Source organism: Mirounga leonina, unplaced genomic scaffold (genome assembly GCF_011800145.1).
Source record: "Mirounga leonina isolate KUSES-001 unplaced genomic scaffold, KU_Mleo_1.0 Mir_169, whole genome shotgun sequence".
Lineage (NCBI taxonomy): Eukaryota > Metazoa > Chordata > Mammalia > Carnivora > Phocidae > Mirounga > Mirounga leonina.
Window position 1 is genome coordinate 2,339,612 of NW_023270431.1, and position 20,132 is coordinate 2,359,743.

The following is a 20,132-nucleotide window of genomic DNA, read 5'->3' on the forward strand; positions in this document are numbered from 1 at the left end:
ATTATAAACCCCAGTCTCTCTTCTTGGCTCTTCTCCACCTCAGCCTAATTGGCCCCGTAATCCGGGTGTGGGAGGGCGGCTCAGACGTCACTGGCCGCGGTTGAATGGAGGCTCTCGGCCCCGCGACCTGATGGTAAATGAAGTCTCTTCTCTGGTCAGAGCTGTAGCTTCTCCAACTGCATTGGAGCAAGAGAACTACATTACCCTGTAAGCCTCGGGGCTGGGAGGTGGCGTGGGGGCGGTCCCTCACGTCTGGTACAGTCATCCCAAGCCTCTTCGGCGGGACTGTGATGGCTGGAGAGATGACGATCTTAGGTCAGTGACCAGGGGTTCTCTATGGCTGTTGTGGGCACCGGAGCAGTTTGGGGAGGCCGGGATGGGCAGGGGTGGTTGTCACCTCCCGGATCCAATTGGCGCAGTGGGAAGGACTCGGGAAAGGTGACTTAGAGGCGGTTTTTGGTTTCTCGGGGCGCCGGATTGAGGGTTCGTCCAGAAATGGCCTGGGCCAGAGTAGGCCATGTAGGGCCGGCGGCGACCCTCTGCGTACATCCCAGGGACATCGGGCCTCGGGAAGGGTTCTTTTCAAAACAACGTCGATTTTGAATCGTTGGTTGAATTGGGGCCTTTGAGAGGCTGCAAGAACGTGCATCTCCAAGACCCCTTTGTAGAGGAAGGGGGAGGAGCAGTCCCCGCGGCCTGAGCTGTAGACTCGTGGGATGCTGCATTTTGAGAGAGCCAGGCCTCTTGGATGTATAGCCTGATGCACTTTCCACCAGTCTGAGTTAGTAATTAACCCTCCCCGAACGAGAAAATAATGAAATGTTTCTGAAGTTTTCCACACAGGAGCAAGAGGAAAGTGGGGTTGGCACTTGATTTCTTTCTTTCTTTTCTTTTTTTTTTTTTTTGAGTTATGTGTGATGAGGATGAGCTCACAATTAGTAAAACAGACTCCTACAAATTGACGTTTTGGGTCGTATGTAACACGTATGGACATAATCTCCTGAAACCAAATAACATATTAATTTTAAATTCGAAGTGGCATCTTTCTTCATTCCTTATGTTTACAATCTGCATGGCGTTTGTTCATATTTGTGTGTCTGTGTGTGTGTTATTTTATTTTATTTTTTTGTATATATTTTTAATTTTTTTATTCTTACGTTAATCCCCGTACATTACATCATTAGTTTTAGATGAAGTGTTCCATGATTCATTGTTTGTGCATAACACCCAGTGCTCCATGCAGAATGTACCCTCCTCGGGCGCCTGGGTGGCTCAGTTGGTTAAGCGACTGCCTTCGGCTCAGGTGATGATCCTGGAGTCCCGGGATCGAGTCCCGCATCGGGCTCCCTGCTCGGCAGGGAGTCTGCTTCTCCGTCTGACCCTCTTCCCTCTCGTGCTCTCTGTCTCTCATTCTCTCTCTCTCAAATAAATAAAATCTTAAAAAAAAAAAAAAAAAAGAATGTGCCCTCCTCAATACCCACCACCAGGCTAACTCATCCTCCACCCCCCTCCCCTCTAGAACCCTCAGTTTGTTTTTCAGAGTCCATCCTCTCTCATGGTTCGTCTACTGTGTGTGGTTTTTTTAAATCAATATTTGTTGAGCATCTGTTTGCTAGGAGCCATTCCTAGTGCAAGGGATATACAAAAGTGAACAAAAGCCGCCTTCAAGGAGCTTTGTATTGCATTTAGGGTTACACATTTATGGTTCTCCTTCCCTAAATATTAATTTCTGCAAGAAGTATTTTCTTAATTTGTATTTAAATACAGAAAAAGTTAATTGTGTTCTGTTGTAAAGTGGCAGTTTCATATTTAAACTACTTTCAAAATCATTTTACGCATTTATCCAGTTCATCCTTTTGAAAGGAAAAAGGAGATGAGGGGATAAAAAGTTTTAGTCCTCCAATAACAGAGTTTTCGCTGTGGAAATTTAATAATGGAGTTTCTTTTAAATGATAACTAAAGCTGCTTATAAAGCTATAATATCTAAATATTAATTGATCAAGAAATTGAATTATATCTATATTATATTTATCTAGCTTTTGCCAGAGATGAATGGCTTTTCCTGTCAGTATTAGCACAATTAATTATATGTTTTTACTTTTTCTTCCCCCATAGGTGTAGTACACAGACATACAACTACAGGGGTTTTTTGGTTTTGTTGTTCCTTCATTTTAACTGTATTATAGTCTTTATGAAAGACTTGATGTCTGAGAGAAGGGTTATCTTTAGTACTATAAAAGAAAATATTTTGAGAGTGTATTAGTCTTTTCTCAAAGAGTGTTATTAAAAGGACTTTGCTATAGTAATTTAACATATTGTAGTAGTTTAATAAAACATATCTTTTCATTTGCCTGTATTTCAGGATCAGCTGTTTTGACTCTCCTGTTGGCTGGGTATTTGGCACAACAGTACTTACCATTGCCTACTCCTAAAGTGATTGGCATTGACCTTGGTACCACCTATTGTTCTGTTGGGGTGTTTTTTCCTGGCACAGGAAAAGTAAAGGTCATTCCAGATGAAAATGGGCATATCAGTATACCCAGCATGGTGTCCTTTACTGACAATGATGTATATGTGGGTTATGAGAGCTTAGAGCTGGCCGATTCAAATCCTCAGAACACAATATATGATGCCAAGAGATTCATAGGCAAGATTTTTACCCCAGAAGAGCTGGAGGCTGAAGTTGGCAGATACCCATTTAAGGTAAGTGATTAAGCTAAAATCTGTTTTAATTTTAGTTAAGCATACTGTTTCAATTAATGCTTTGGCTTCAAGCTATGAAACATTCTGTTTCAACTTACTTACTTTGCATGGAAGCTACATTATGACAAGCAGTCCTACAGCAATTCCATGATGACTTAATTCATTGGCTCCACAGCTCTATCATGGACTTGGAGCCTTACTATGTTCTTGCTTTGCAATCCTCAGAATATCTGCTTAGATCTTTGTTTCACTGTAGCAAGAAGGCTAATGATGCCCCATGTACTATGGATGGATGGATGGGTGGATGGACGGATGGATAGATGGATGGATGGCTAGATAGATGGATAGGTGCTGTGTGTGGTAGGATATACATATTTATATACTTTAAAAGATCACAGTAGGCATGCTATTTTATGACTTATTTGAAACTCAACAATATGACATGGTTCCTTAGAATGGCTATTCCAATATTTAATTTTCCAATCTCAGTAAGGGCACATTTTTTTCCCCTGGTTTTCCACTTATGTTGCAGCTTCAGTGAATATTCTTGTACATAGATCTTTGTGTACTTCTTGATCCTTAGCTTGAATTCTAGAAGTAGAAGAACTTGAGTTCTTTAAGTACTTTGATTTATCTTGCCAAATTGTACACTGAAACGGTTGTGTACTCTTTACTTTTTTTTAGAGGGCCTATATCTTCCCTAGTTACTGTTTGTTTGTTTAAGATTTATTTAAGAGAGAGACAGAGTAAGTGTAAGTAGGAGTAGAGGCAGAGGGAGAGAATCTTCAAGCAGACTCCACGGAGACCGCCACGGTACTCAGTCTCAGGGCCCTGAGATCATGATTGAGTTGAAGCCGTAAGTCAGACTCTCAACCAACTGAGCACCCAGGTACCCTCCCGCCCCAGTTACTATTTTTTTAATCTTTGCCAATATATAAGTGAAAAATGGTATTTTTGTATTAATTAGCATTCCTTTGATTTTTACTGAGGTCAGATTTTTTAAACATTTGTTAATTGGCATTTTTATTTTTTTAGTGATCTATTTCTTGTCCTTTGTCCTATTTTTTGGGGGGGGTTCTTTTCCTTTGTAAAATACTTAGTGATATGTTTACAGTGTTTTTTTATGTTCTTTTTTTTTAACTGATGATATATAATTTTGCTTTTGAGCTGTCAAGAATGTTAAATTTTTATGTGGCAAAATCATCTAAAAAATTTTTAAAAAATGATTATAGACTCTTACCATGCTTACAATGGCCTTTCCCATCCTGTCCACTTCTATTGCTAATGCTTTTACATGACTATATGTAGGTTTGTGTTTTGCCAGTTTTTTCTTTTAAGTATTTTATTTTTTGTCTAAAACATTTTTTTTCATCATGATGAGTGTACTCTTTAATCCCCATCACCCATTTCACCCATCCCCCCACCCATATCTTTTAAATACTTAAGTGTTTTTTTCCATAGAGGGTTTTTCATGTAAACTGTGAAGTGGAATTCTAAGTGACTAGCTTTTAAAATTGATAGCTGTATCAGTGCTGCTTATTGAATAAAATTCTTAAATATTTTATGCATTTTCAAAGGAGAAAATAAATCTATCCCATGCATTTCTTAGGTTTATTTCTTTGTTCTTTTTTAGCTTTTTTCTTAGGATACTTTATCAATTTATAAGTCTTAAGTAATGATTAAATTATATAGAGCTATACATTTCCTCAAAATTAAGAATTTGAGTACATTACTTACTGATTCAGGAATTATTTTTTTCCCAAGTTTTATTGGAATATAATCAACATATGGCCCTGTATAAATTTATGATGTACAGCATAATGATTTCACTTAAATATATTGTGTAATTATTAGAACAGTAAGTTAACATCCATCATCTCGTATAGATACAAAAAAAAAGAAAAAAAATTTTTTTTCCTTGTGGTGAGAGCTCTTAGAATTTACTCTCTCAGCAACCTTCAAATATACCATATAGCAGTATTAACTATAGTCATCATGTTGACATTACATTCCCAGTACTTATTTCTTTTATAACTAGAAATCTGTACCTTTTGACCACCTTCATCCATTTCCCCTACTCTCCCCCCATCCCCTGCCTGCGGTAACCTATCTAATCTTTTTTTCTCTGAGTTTGGTTGTTGTTTTAGATTCTACATATGAGCGATCATACAGCGTTTGCCTTTCCCTGTTTGACTTAACTGCGCTTAGCGTAATACCCGCAGGGTCCATCCATGTCACCAGCGGCAGGAATTTCTTCTTTTTTTATGGCTGAATAACATTCCACTGTGTATGTATATCACCACTTTATCCATTTATCTGTTGATAGACACTTCGGTTGTATTCATGGCTCGGCCATCGTAAATGTTGCTGCTGTGACCATGGGGTGCAGGTAGCTCTTCCACATAAGGGTGTGTTCCCAGAAGTGGAGCTGCTGCATCAGATCGTAGTTCCATTGTCAGTTTTTTGAGGACCCCCTGTACTATTTTCCAACCAAGAGTTAGTTTGAGTTTTCTTGGTGTTAAGTTTCTAAGTGTTGTGATTTTTTTTGTTGTTGTTGTTGCTGTTTCATGTGGGAACTGAACCTCATTTTAATAGTATCTGTAGCTTATTTTTGTTTTTTCCAGATAGGTTTGTAGATGGTCAGGTTTTCTTCATTGAAATCTAATTATGTAGTCTAGAATGACCAGGGTAAAATTCATACAGTTTCTTAGAAGACTTAATTCTCTTTACTCTTGATATGAATTTAGTCTGTTGGTGAAAGTGGGATAGCATGTTTTAGAATTAATCTAGTTTTTTAAATGTACAACCACATTAGCAGGGATAATGACTTAATACATGTTTTCATGGAAATAAGAATATAAGTGATATTTGATTCTTGGATAAGAACATAATGAAGTACTAAAATTATTCTTGTTAATATGTGCCAGAACACTTTTTCACGTATCTATTATTTTTGGAAACAAGTTAACTAAAAAAAAGAAGATCCTAAGTCAAATACATGATCCAGCAACTTTTATTCCTTATATTTCATCTTTTTTTCTTTCATTTAGCAGATATATATTGAGAATCTTCTATATTCCATTTATATGCGTGGTGATGGATTTTATTATTCTGCTGTTATTGTAGATTCACTTTATAGATTTTAAAGTATAGCTTTTAATAACCTCTAATCTTAGTAAATGATAGATTATAAATAAATTTTATGATGTTATAAAGTTAAGTTTTTTATTGAATAAGTCCAATGTGTATGTATGTATGTATTTAAGTATATATGTGTATGTGTATATGTATGATTTTACATTTCTTTCTTTTTTTTTCTTTTTTGGCAAATCCTATTCACAGGTTTTAAACAAAAATGGAATGGTTGAGTTTTCTGTGACAAGTAATGAGACCATCACCGTTTCCCCAGAATATGTTGGCTCTAGACTACTGTTGAAGTTAAAGGAAATGGCAGAGGAATATCTTGGAATGCCAGTTGCCAATGCTGTTATTTCTGTACCAGCAGAATTCGATCTAAAACAGAGAAATTCAACAATTGAAGCTGCTAACCTTGCAGGTAATATCACCCTTGCTTGAGTTATATTTTTCTCAAAATGTTCTTAGGTTGAAAATCTTCTGTAGTAAGGTGTGTCACTTTGCAAACCACCTAACGAAGCACATGAATAAACCCAAAGTGGGTAAATTAGATGGATTTTGATATAGGTTTAGAAACAGAAATTAAGAAAATTTTATGGCACAATGTAAAACGCAACATACTATGAAAACAGCCAGTTAGGTAGGCATATAATAAAGACTGAGAACATGGGTGCATGTTAGCAATGAGGAATTTTTTCTATAAACTTTCTTTAATGTTATGATGAATGTAATATTTTTTTTTAAATCTGAGGTGGAAGAGAACTCATTTAAAACCATTCAATAAATATTGAGTGCCTTGATAAACAAAACAGATAAATCTCTGTTCTCATGGAACTTATATTCTACTGGAGGGAAACAGAAAGTCTGTATTAAAGATAAGTATATTGTGGGGTTTCCCTCTCTTAGCATTATTTGATATTTTGGGCTAGATAATTCTGTGTTATGGGAAACTGTCCTGTGCGTTATAGGACAGTTAGCAGCACCCCAGCTTCTACTCATGAGGTGCTCCAGCCCTCTCCTCTCCAAGTAGTGATAATCTTCTGTCTTCAGATGTTGCCAAATGCTCCCAGAGGGGCAAAATTGCTCCTGGTTGAAAACCCTGATACATTGTATATCAGAAAGTAACATGCAATGGAAGAAAAAAAGAGTAGAACAGGAACAGGATTGCTGGTGGTGATCAGGAGGTTGGGGGGGACTTGTAGGTTTTAGAGTGGTCAGGTAGGCCTCATTGAGAAAGTGACGTTTAAGCAGATTTGAAGGAGGCACGTTTGTTAGCCAAGCTGATATATAGGGTAAGAATATTGCAGGAGAGAATGGTCAGTGTAGCAGCCATAAAATGGGAATTTGCTGGTACATCTGAAGGTGGTAAGTTGGTCAGTGTGACCAGAGCAGAGTGAGTGATGAAGTCAGACTGCTAAAGGAAAGGGTATGAATTTAAATAAATTCTTCAGAATTTGAATAATTTTTTTATGGCTCCTGATACATAAATGCTGTATTACTTTCCAAACCACTCATGACCTATGGCAGTTAGGTTAAAGCAGGAAGTTTGCGCAAGGAAATCTGACCTTTTGCTTGAACTTTCACTGTTTAGCATTACTTTCAAGATCAGATTTGCTGTATATTTCAGATTTACATTTGAGGGTCTTAAATTTTAAGTACTTTTTTAAGAGTCATTTTACCTATTGGAACATTTCATCTAGTTTTTTTAATAATCTCATCTGTTTACTTATCTGCTTTTCAAAGTCCCTTTAAAAAGAAGAGCATAGTAAGCTTATTTCATTTCCACAGCAATTTATTATAGCACATAATGATTAAAGTTTTATTGCTCTTATATTCCCAAGTAAAATAATGAAAATTAAAAGGGGCTAGGATTTTTTAAAATTAAATATTAAATAATACAGAACAGAATGATGTATTCCACTGAATCTGGGCTTTTCTTTTCTTACATTAATAATTTTTTAGAATGATTTTAATGATTCCATTTAGAACAACCAATATTTATCCTTCCCATTTCATTATTTTTGATGGGTTTGTGACTACTATCTTTGTTACTCAGTGGAGTTCATGTCGCATAAAACACACTAACATGGTATGACGTTGAGGGGGAAGGAATTTTGAGAATGGTGTCCTCTGATGAATTTTTCTTCCTTCCAACCAATCTTACAGGACTGAAGATCTTGAGGGTGATAAATGAACCCACAGCGGCAGCCATGGCGTATGGCCTCCACAAGGCTGATGTCTTTCATGTCTTGGTGATAGATTTGGGTGGAGGAACTCTAGATGTGTCATTGCTAAATAAACAAGGAGGAATGTTTCTAACCCGAGCAATGTCTGGTAAGAAAAATACAGGGAGACTAAAAGAGGTTCAGATAATGCTTTCCTTATTAGCACACCTAATGTGTTAAGTGTTTATTTTTAAATTTTTTTCAGGGGATGCCTGGGTGGTTCAGTCGGGTAAGCGTCCAACTCTTGGTTTCAGCCCAGGTTATGATCTCAGGGTTGTGAGATCGAGCCCAGCGTGGGGCTCTGCACTTGGTGCAGATCTGCTTGAGATTCTTTCCCCCTCTGCTCTTCCCCTTGCTTGTGCACGTGCTCTCTCTCTCTCTCTCTCTCAAATAAATCAATAGAAATAAAATAAAATAAAAATAAAATTTTTTTCAGTATACTTTGACTTCATTTTGGTAGTCTGTATATGTAATTTTATAACCACCATTTATATATATATCATAACAACAAAAACTGAAATCTAAAAAAAAATGACTGAGGCAAATAAATATATCACTGCCAGTTGTAGCTCACTGAGCCGGTAGGACTTCATGGCTTCGGTGAAGGAAACGAAAGCAAGAAAAATCCTTTAAAATGAAGAGTGATCAGTTTATTTCATTTGCTAACATGTTTTACAAAATAGATATGCTTAGAAAATCTAATAATAGTATTCTCTAGGAAATTATAGGTTTTTGTATTCTAAATCTTTTTTTTTTTTTTTAAGTATTTTGTTTTAGTTTAAAGAATGGAGCCTGTTTAAAAAGTGAAGCTATAAGTTATAGGTTGTCTAACTTCTGCATTTTTCTGAAACCAAATTCAGTGCCAGGGATTTATATTAACATTAATCTTTTCCTTTTAAATCTCTCTTTCTCCTTTTTTTTTTTTTTTTAAGATTTTATTTATTTATTTGACAGAGAGAGAGAGAGGGAACACAAGCAGGGGGAACAGCAGAGGGAGAGGGAGAAGCAGGCTTCCCGCAGAGCAAGGAGCCCGATGCGGGGCTCGATCCCAGGACCCTGAGATCATGACCTTAGCTGAAGGCAGACACAACCGACTGAGCCACCCAGGCGCCCTTTTTTTTTTAATTTTAGCTCTTAATCTAACACTCCCCCTGCTTGTGTTCCCTCTCTCGCTGTCTCTCTCTCTGTCACTTAAATAAATAAATAAAATCTTTTAAAAATTTTAACCAGATATACACTGTTTTTTTTTTTTAAAGATTTTATTTATTTTTCAACAGAGAGACAGCGAGAGAGGGAACACAAGCAGGGGGAGTGGGAGAGGGAGAAGCAGGCTTCCTGCGGAGCAGGGAGCCTGATGTGGGACTCGATCCCAGGACCGTGGGATCATGACCTGAGCTGAAGGCAGACGCTTAACGACTGAGCCACCCAGGCGCCCGATATGCACTGTTTTTTAATAATATACATTTGAGTTAAAATTACTTTAATCCAATTATTTTTAATCAGTCTTTGTATGAATAAAATCTAAATAGTTAAGTACATTAAGCAAGAGATTTGTTATTCATTATATCATTTTCATACATACTAACAGACATGTATATGCATATACGCGTACAAATACATAAATATACGCCTTTTTATTTTTAACTTAGGAAACAATAAACTTGGAGGACAGGACTTCAATCAAAGACTGCTTCAGTATTTATATAAACAGATCTATCAAACGTATGGCTTTCTACCCTCTAGGAAAGAGGAAATTCACAGATTAAGACAAGCTGTGGAAATGGTCAAATTAAATCTGACTCTTCATCAGTCTGCTCACTTGTCAGTATTACTAACAATGGAGGAAAAGGACAAGAAGGAGCCTCAGAGTAGTGACACTGAACTGCCAAAGGACAGATTTTCTCCCACTGATGGCCACCATGTGAACAGTGTGTTTGGAGCTGGCCTTTCTGAAAAGAAAAGCGGAGAAAGTCAGGTGTTATTTGAAACAGAAATATCACGGAAGCTCTTTGACACCCTTAATGAAGATCTCTTCCAGAAAATACTTGTACCCATTCAGCAAGTATTAAAAGAAGGCCACCTGGAAAAGACTGAGATTGATGAGGTGGTTTTGGTTGGGGGTTCCACTCGTATTCCTCGAATCCGCCAAGTCATTCAGGAGTTCTTTGGAAAGGATCCCAACACTTCTGTAGACCCTGACCTGGCAGTGGTGACAGGAGTGGCTATCCAAGCAGGGATTGATGGAGGCTCCTGGCCTCTCCAAGTCAGTGCTTTAGAAATTCCCAGTAAGCACTTACAAAAGACCAACTTCAACTGAATTATGGAGGGATGATTATTTGTGATTGTCTGATGAGCTCTTCCTCCTTATCAGACCACCTCCTCCAATAAAGAAAAATCTCTAAAATATCTCAGAAATTTACCTGAAAGGTAACATTTAGATACACAGAATTTTACATAACATTTTGTTTTAGGATTAAATGTGACCAGATTGATCCTATTTGATTTCAGAGAGATCTCACTCCAACAAATACTTTTAAAATGATAGAATTGAAGTAAAACTGTTATAGGAGCATGGGTGGTTTTGTTCTCTGGAATCTGGAAGTAGATAACCATATGCACTTAAAATTACATTCTGTAAACATTGCCTAGTACCAGTATTACAATTCCCAGTTCTTACTAAATTGTATTAGCAGGAGCTGGTAACTGATTTGCTTGGTTATCACGTGTAACTATTAGTTTGAACTCTACTTGAAGGACAGTATTGGTGTCAGGTTTTTACATTGGCTGGGAGATAGCAGTATTAGTAATATAAGCTGCATATATATATAATGTTCAGTAACTGCCATAAATAAATTTACTTTCACAAATTCAATTACGTGTCCTATTTACATAATCTTCATTCTCCAGATTTTTAAAATTACTTACTGTATCAACTTACTTTCTTTCTAAAATAGCTGTAGATTTATTCAGATGTTTCAATACCAGACAGTAAACGTAACCAATTTATACTCCAGTTCCTTCAGTTGCTATGCATCATTCTCTGCTTGGATTCCCATGATTCTGCCTGGTGAGAAAACAGTGGGGATTTAATAACTTCATTCTACACGTCTTAATGTCACAATAAAGCCATCATTACTAGCTCTTTTTTGTTACCCAAGACCTTTGCAGACACTAGTAAGTACCAGTAATTAGCTACAGTATTTATGTTTTTGTTTTTGTTTCTTTGTTTATTTTCAGTAAGCCCTGGAGAATGTAGCTTGCATTTGAACTATCAAATCATATTTGATTCAGTTTTTACTGAGATTTTTCCCCATATTGGTTTTGAATGAGGAAAATGTGCTCAGTTGTAAAATCCTTATTGTTGTTTCCCACTATCATTTTACAGTAGTCACACTTGGACTGTTTTTAGCCTTAAGGTTAGTATGTGTTGCGAGTAAAAAAATTTTGAATATTGGAAATAATGTGGCAATCTAACGTGGGAGGCAATGTGGAAGAATTTCTACAAATCAGCATTTGTAGCAGTTTCGTTTTGTTTTTGTTTGTTTCCTTTTAGAAATGCTACAGGGACCAAGAAAGAAAATGTAGCAAGCAGTTATATTTCTGTGATGGCCATATTTGAAGACTTTTTGTTTCTTAATGCATGCATGCTTCATATTAATACTCAAAGATTACATTCTGGTCAACATTTTTGTTAATGTAAAAAGTATGTCTGTTTTATCTGTTGTTGAATTTAAAGGATGTTGAATTTCCAATCACTGAAAAACAGAACTAAGCAAACTCATTTCAGCAACATCGAAACATTTCAGCTTCTGAGAATAAAAAGCTGAATGTTAGTATTTTTTGCAGATCTAAAAAAAAAAAGGTTAGCAATGAGATTGCTGTTAAAACACAATTTCAATCACATAGTTTTGTGTACAGAATGTCTAGTAAGTAGATAGAAAAATAAAAAATGTTTGTTGACATATTTTATTTTAGAACTAACAGAGAAATGCCAAAGATGAATCCTTCACTGCGTTATGAAAATATTCCAGTGTTCTCTTGGACTTGATATGAATCTTTAATAGATTTTAGAATTGGAAAAGATCTTTTTGCAAAGGTCTTAAGAGAAAAGTGTTCAATCTGTCAAAATCTCCACTTACATTATCAGCTTTAACCTAAAGCATTTTAACATTTTTAAAAAAAGCCTTGACTCTCTCAAATACATGAGATAGTTCAGGAAGATCTGTTACCACTTTTTAGTGGAAACAATTTGCAGAACGGGGCAGCTAATCTCATACACTAAAATTGGAATTTAAATGTGTCTGAAAAATAGGATGGCAGTGTTGGAATTTGGGGGCAATAGTTTAGCATATTCTCTAGTATAGTTACACCTTTAAAAATACGAAGTAATGTCTGTCAGTCATATGTTAGGGGCCTATATATAAATGGTCTTGAAATCAATGTAGTTTATTTATTTAAAAGAGAAAGGGATCCCGAAAGGGATCATTTATGCCTAATAATCTTAAGACATTTTTCATAAAACAATACATTCTGGTTGTACATGTAACTAGTGTTTTTTGAAGTGCATTAACTTTTTAAATATTAACTGTTGTATGATTAGAATATGTGAATGAGTAATTTATTTTGTATCAGGAATGTTTCGGTACTGTGTTTTCACTCCAACCACTGACTTCACAGATGCTACTGTGTATGACATTTCGGAAGATTATATAGTTATTGTGCATAACAGATTGTGCCTCTTCAAATTGTGTGTATACAGGTAATTCACATTTTAATGTAAATAAATACCACTTTGCAGTTTGTTTTTTAAACTGTGTCCTTTCTCTTCCATTCACAGCTAGGCCAGAGTACATATTTGAGGTTTATAAGTGAAAAGGGAATCAGGGACAGCTGCTGTGATGCTCATGCATGTGAGCTCAGCAGCTATTGCCCGCTCCCCTGCATCCTGACTCTGGGGTTGCTTGTATCCTTTTCCATTTATTTTCCTAATTTAGAAGTGACAGTTCCTGTATCATATGAACAGTAGCTCCGGAATTCTGAATACCAATTCATGACCTTTGACTATAATGGAGCAAAGACCTAAATTAATCTATAGTTAGTGAATAATCCTACTGTAATCCTTTGGTTGATTCAGTAATACTTCATAATTTTCTAATAAAGTTTGTCTTACTCTTTGGACAAAAACTATATATACATATTTTATGTATCTAAAGAAATTCATTTGATTAATATAGTCTTTTCAGATGAGCCCTTAAATAAAGATAGTAGACTTGACTTTCCAATAGTTCCTGTGATTCCTTCATATTTTTTCTAACCACCATTGCTGAGGGACTCAAATGAGGAAATATAGTGACACCCCCATATTTAGTTTATTTAACCAACAAAAACACAGTACCCCATTGAGGGTAGGCAGCCTCCATTGTAGCCTCCAATGACACCCATTTTCTGGTATTCATCTCCTTTTGTGATCTTCCCTTGACTTTGGGCAAGATTTGGTGACTCCCTGCTAATGATGAGAGGTACATGGTGAATAAGCACCCCAGCGGACAGCACCACCTTCCAGCTGTGAGCGCCTTCTCAAAAGCGAGCCCTCTCTTCCTTCAGATAATGTGGCCATGGTTGAAGTTGAAGTATAATCTCATGAGAGACTTAAACCAGAATAGTCCAGCTAAGTGGATTCCTGGCCCATGGAAACTACAATATATTTTTGTTGTTTTAAGCCACTAAGTTTTGGATTAATTTGTTGACCAATAGATAATAGAGTGCTAATTATGTACCAGTACTGTTCTAAGGGTTTTAGTGATGGGGTGCCTGGTTGGTTTAGTTAAGCGACTGCCTTCGGAACAGGTCATAATCTCAGGGTCCTGGGATCAAGCCTTGTGTCGGGCTCCCTGCTCAGTGGGGAGCCTGCTTCTCCCTCTCCCTCTGCCCCTACCCCCTTCTCACTCTCTCTCAAATAAGTAAATAAATAAAAATATTTTTAAAAAAGTTTTAGTGAAAACCAATTTAGTTTTGTTCTAGCAAACTTATGAGTAGGTACTATTATCCCCATTTTCAGATAGGGAAATTAAGGCACAGATGTGTCAAGAAATTTCCCCAGGATTATACAGCTAATAAGTGGCAAAATCAGGATTTAAATCCAATCCATGCTCAAACGCAGTGCTGTGCTGCTTTATCCATCACATAATACAACCCCATAGTACCGATTTTATTGTTACTAAACTACTGGATGGTATCCATGAAAGACTTCTTATTTAGCTGATGATATTAAAATTACAGATTTTGATAATGCTATTTAGTCCCTTACACTTCTGACTAATTCATTGGTTTTTGTGAGTACCTAGTGCAAAGAAAATACTCAATATTACAAATGGCTATGCTAGAAAGATAAGGAAATAAGCAAAGAAGTTCAGTGACTTGCCAATTTATGTGGGCTTGTAAGAAAATGCCACAATAAAATAGGTTATTATTTTAGCTAAAATTCTCAAGCTCCTGATTCTGTAGTTCTCAAGTTTCTGCAAGTTATTGAAAATTCTCCTGATGAAGTATGAAAGAAAATAAATTTGCCTTGGTAAAGCATTTACTTAATTTGTAATATGAATTAACAGACATGAAGTAAAAAAAAAAATTGACATTACTTGGGTGTTAAAGCAGGACCAAATGCTGTTTTTTTTACACCTCATTGAATTAACTATCATTCGGCTTATGTAAAAGACCTCCTTGTAACTTTATTAACATATGTATATCACATAAACACACACACATTTCTCCTGTTAAGAGTTCATCCATTTACCTTAAATCATCGAACATGGCCTATATAGAATTGGAAATTGGAATCTGGATCTCAGTTAGTTGTAATCGCTACTCTTCCTCTGTCTCCCAGTTTGCTAAACTCAAGTTATTTTGCTGAGGTAAGTCTTGAAAAAAACTTTGTGGCAAAAAGTAGTTATGGCAGAATCTGCTAAATGCTACTGCAGTATCTTTTCTATTCATTCTTACTTGTGTTGTTTAAAGCAGCAACATCCACTGCTTTAAAAACTGTTTCCCAGCCTCCTCTGCAGCTAGGGGTGGCTAGTGATACAATTCTGACCACTGAGATGTAAGCATAAATCAGTAGATAGAAACCCCACAGGCTTTTTTTTTTTTTTTAAGGTTTTATTTATCTATTTGACAGAGAGAGATCACAAGTAGGTGGGCAGGCAGGCAGGCAGAGGGAGAGGGAGAAGCAGACTCCCCGCTGAGCAGGGACCTGATGCGGGGCTCGATTCCAGGACTCTGGGATCATGCCCTGAGCAGAACGCAGACGCTCAACCGACTGATCCACCCAGGCACCACCGCCCTCCCTTTTTTAAGCTTACACGTTTGTGCTATTAAATGTCTTGTTCCTCACCATTCCTTTCTTCTTGGAACAGACATGATGCTGGGGATAAAGCAATGGGTTTTTGCAACTACCAACCAAGATGTGCTATGGATGATGTTTGAGCAAAAGACAAAAGACAAAAGTGTTATGGAACCACCCTGGCCAGCTTTGTCCTCTCTACCTTGAGAGGACTTCTTTCTACTTAAGAAAAATAAACCCCACAGGGGGTCTTGGCTGGCTCAGTTGGTAGAGCATACAACTCTTGATCTCAAGGTTTAGGCATAGAAATTACTTAAAAAAATAGGGCGCCTGGGTGGCTCAGTTGGTTAAGCAACTGCCTTCGGCTCAGGTCATGATCCTGGAGTCCTGGGATCAAGTCCCACATCGGGCTCCCTGCTCAGCAGGAAGTCTGCTTCTCCCTCTGACCCTCACCCCTCTCATGCTCTCTCTCTCTATCTCATTCTCTCTCTCAAATAAATAAATAAAATCTTAAAAAAAAAAAAGAAATTACTTAAAAAAATAACAAATAAAAACATAAAAATAAACCCCTTAGTTGTTTACCCTTCTTTCTTTGTTTTCCTTCTTTTCTTCCTTCTGCTTTTAAACTTATGACCCTTACTATAGGGTTAAACATTTGGCCAAAGTGTCATTCGTTGGACTTCTGTTTTTGGCCAGGATGGAATAAGAAGGAACTCATTTGACTAAATAATCAGACAAAATACATGAAACAACAGGACTTTACACATCATGGTCAACATTAATTCATATCCATTACCTCTGTGGAATCACTGATATGGTAATACAGGGAAAGCAGATGGCTGTTCTGTAATACCAGGAGAATGTTGCACAAAGGCTCAGAACAGAGCTAAAAGCAGGTGTTCAGAGGGAATTAGTGGCAACTGAAGTGTTATCAATATGTATACCTAGCTCCTGTTTGTACTCCGCTGTCACTCATTCCAAATCATTTATGTCATGCCCTGAGCAGAACGCAGACGCTCAACCGACTGATCCACCCAGGCACTACCCCCCTCCCTTTTTTAAGCTTACACGTTTGTGCTATTAAATGTCTTGTTCCTCACCATTCCTTTCTTCTTGGAATGCAGACATGATGCTGGGGATAAAGCAACGGGTTTTTGCACATGACATTTTCTACTACACATATCGGCAATAAACCAATGGTCATTCATGAGTATATTAAAGAGGAGTTACATTTTTGAAGCATGACTTCAAAAACTGATCCTATATCACTTCCGTTGGCGCACAGAAAACAATGCATGTGTGGTATTTTCTTTCTAAACATTGGGGAGCAAATATTTGTCAAATCTTGCAGATTTTTTTTTTATAAATATCACAAATATTTCTCAAGTTATGACCTATTTTTACATTTTACTCCTAGGTCTATTCACATTTATTTTGTTCTTTGTGCCACGCCCAGGAGATAAAAGATTCCTAGCTTTGATCAACTGTGTAACTAACTGTGTGCTCAGCCTGGCCAATCTATACATAACAAGCGAGCAACTCTGGTTACCTCGCCAGCAATCGTGGAGAAGCCAGTCAGCCTTTTCCCCATTCATACTCATTACCTTATTAATTCAGCCGCAGAGCAGTCACATGAATTACCTACCTACCTTTCATCTCTATAAGCACATTTAGAAAAATGTAGCTTACAGGATAGCCATAAGTCTTGATTTCAGGATTCTACAGATGGCCCACGTGCTTGCAAAATGACAGCTAGCAAGATGCGAATTAGGAAAACCAGAAGGAACTAGATCTGTCCTGACTGGTACCTTCTCAAGTGACATAATATAATAACCTGATAACAATATGATACTATATTGTGTACCACTGGGGACTGGATCTTAATCTCCAGTTATCCCAAAATTGCTGTGTATAGAATAGACTTTTGTAAACATTGCCTCGATTTTGTCCTTTTTATTCACTTAACAGTGTGTTCCATGATGTTTGTAAATATGAGACTACAATTACAGGAGCTGTGACTGTTGATATTTAGATAATAGCTAATATGCCATTGAATGTTTTCTACATGCCAGACACTGTCCTAAGTGTTACATGTTATTGATTTAATTTTCAAAAACTTTAGGAGGTAGATAAAACCGTTACTCCCAAGTAAGCCCAGAGGAGTAAGTAAACTTGCCCCAGTTTACACAATCGGAAAGTGGTGGGAGTGGGCTTTAACACAGGCACCCTGTCCCAAGATCCTGAACTCTCTAACTTACTATATTTTATTTTATTTTTCTTGATTATTTTTCCTAAAAGCCCCTACAGATCAGTTATAATTATTTGTGTATTTAAAATATAGCATTATGTCTTCATAATACTGTTTGACATCGAAGCTATGTTTAAAAGTATATGAAATTGCCATTATTAAACCATTTTGACCTACAAAAATGGCTATTTCATATGGTTCAAGCTAATGATATATTTGAAAAAGCAGCCTGTCCCCAAACTTTAATTCCATTTACTATGCTTACAAAGCTATTGGTTTAAAATCTTTCTCCCCCATTTTTAACCACCAGACTCTTTTTAACTGGCTCTCCCAGGAATGAGACATATTAGTAGGAACTGGAAAGACCATCAATTTTCTCACCATGTAGACCTGGATTCTACATATTTGGCCAAGATCCTCTTGAAATCTTATTTTTGACAAAATGGGGTAGATAATATCTTTCTTATATTCTTTAGTGAAGACTGAAGTAACAAAAGATTCCAATGCCTTGCACATTACAGGCATATGGTATGCTTTCAATAAATATCATTATCCGTAAAAGAATTCAACTTAATCCTGCTTAGCATTTTCCTTCTATCAGCTAAGGTAAATATTTCTACACATTGAAATTATAATCACTATTTTCTTAATATATTTTGTAGTTAATATCTTTAAACAAATCAATCATTGACTAAAGGTGTTTTCTTTTTACAAAATTCAAATGAACTACCTCTCTGTAATCCAGTCATATTGAGTACCCTGCACTTTGCTTCCAGTGTACTTCAGTGATTGAATAACCTTGGTGAACATAATTGAAATGAAAATGTAATATTAATTTCTTAAAACATGACAAAATTATCTTTGAGTACTTTTGGCTTAGTCTTTTTTTTTGTTTTTACTCAAATTCTAGTTAGTTAACATACAGTGTTACTATAGTAACATATAGCTTCTTAAAACATGACGAAATTATCTTTGAGTAATTTTGGCTTAGTCTTTTTTGTTTGTTTGTTTTTATTTTAATTCTAGTTAACATATAGTGTAATATTGGTTTCAGGAGTAGAATTTAAGGATTCCATCAGTTATATATAATATTACATTTTTGATGTTTATTTTTGCTTTATTTTTCTCTTTAAGTATATGTTATACATATATCTGTATATGTATATATAAAACTGCACATATCCTAAGTATACAGCTTGATGAATTTTCACAAACTGAACCAATACTTGGGCCCAGATCAAGAAACAGAATATAATCATTATTGCAGAAGCCCACCGGTGTACCCCTTCAAACTTTACCCCTCCTTCCTTACCAAGAAGAGCCAGTATCCTGACTTCTAATAGTACTATAGACCAGTTTTCCTTTCTAAAAAACTTTTGTACAGAGTTATAGAATCACATACTAATATTTTTTTGTGGTTGGCTTCTTTCACTCAACACATTCATGAGATTCATCCATGCTGTTGCCTGTAGCTGTTGTTCATTCATTCTCATAGCTGTATAGAGTTCCACTCTGTGACTATACTATAATTTATCCAGGCTTCTGTCGATTTCCATTAGATTTTTTTTTTTTTAAGATTTTATTTATTCATTTGGCAGAGAGAGAGAGACACAGCAAGAGAGGGAACACAAGCAGGGGGAGCAGGAGAGGTAGAAGCAGGCTCTCCGCCAAGCAGGGAGCCCGACGCGGGGCTCGATCCCAGGACCCTGGGACCGTGACCTGAGCCGAAGGCAGACTCTTAACGACTGAGCCACCCAGGCGCCGCCCCCATTAGATTTTTTAAATTACAGAGGGTCTCAAAAAATAATAAATTAAAAAAATAAATTACAGAGTCTCTGGTTGATTTACTATAGGTGTAAAGAGGCTAAAACATAACCTTTTAACAATGAAATATCTAGATCCCTCTCTTATTTTAATTCAAGTATAGTTAACATACAGTGTTATATTAATTTCAAATGTACAGTATGATGATTCAATAATGCTCTGCATGACTCAGTGCTTATCACAGTAAGTGTCCTCTGAATCCCCTTTACCTATTTCAGCCATCCCCCTACCCACCGCCCCTCTGGCAACCACCAGTTTGTTCTCTGTATTTGAATCTTTTTCTTTTTTTTTAATTTCTCTTCTCATCTTTGTTTTCTTTCTTAACTTCCACATATGAGTGAAATCATATGGTCTTTGTCCTTCTCTGACTGACTTCTTTCACTTAGCATTATACCCTCCCAGCCATGTTGTTGCACATGGCAAAATCTCATTTTTTATATGGCTGGGTGATATTCCATTATATATATCTTCTTTATCCTTTCATCTATCAGTGGACTCTTGGGTTGCTTCTATATCTTGGTTATTGATAATGAAAACACTGGAAGACTATATGCTACAAAAACATAGGGGTGCATATATCTTTTCAAATTAGACTTTTGGGTTTTGGGGGGTAAATACCTAGTAGGAAAATTACTGGATGATATGGTAATTCTATTTT

The 20,132-nt window shown here is 36.5% G+C and overlaps 1 protein-coding gene across 1 annotated transcript; it reads left to right on the forward strand.

Annotated features, from left to right (window-relative positions):
- The first annotated feature begins 216 nt into the window (after positions 1 to 216).
- HSPA13 (heat shock protein family A (Hsp70) member 13) lies at positions 217 to 12,874 on the forward strand. The gene is made up of 5 exons (XM_035015134.1): positions 217 to 315; positions 2,363 to 2,703; positions 6,046 to 6,259; positions 8,005 to 8,172; positions 9,713 to 12,874. Exons 1-5 carry the CDS (start codon positions 291 to 293, stop codon positions 10,378 to 10,380), a joined length of 1,416 nt encoding a protein of 471 aa, XP_034871025.1. The 5' UTR covers positions 217 to 290; the 3' UTR covers positions 10,381 to 12,874.
- Positions 12,875 to 20,132: the final 7,258 nt, after the last annotated feature.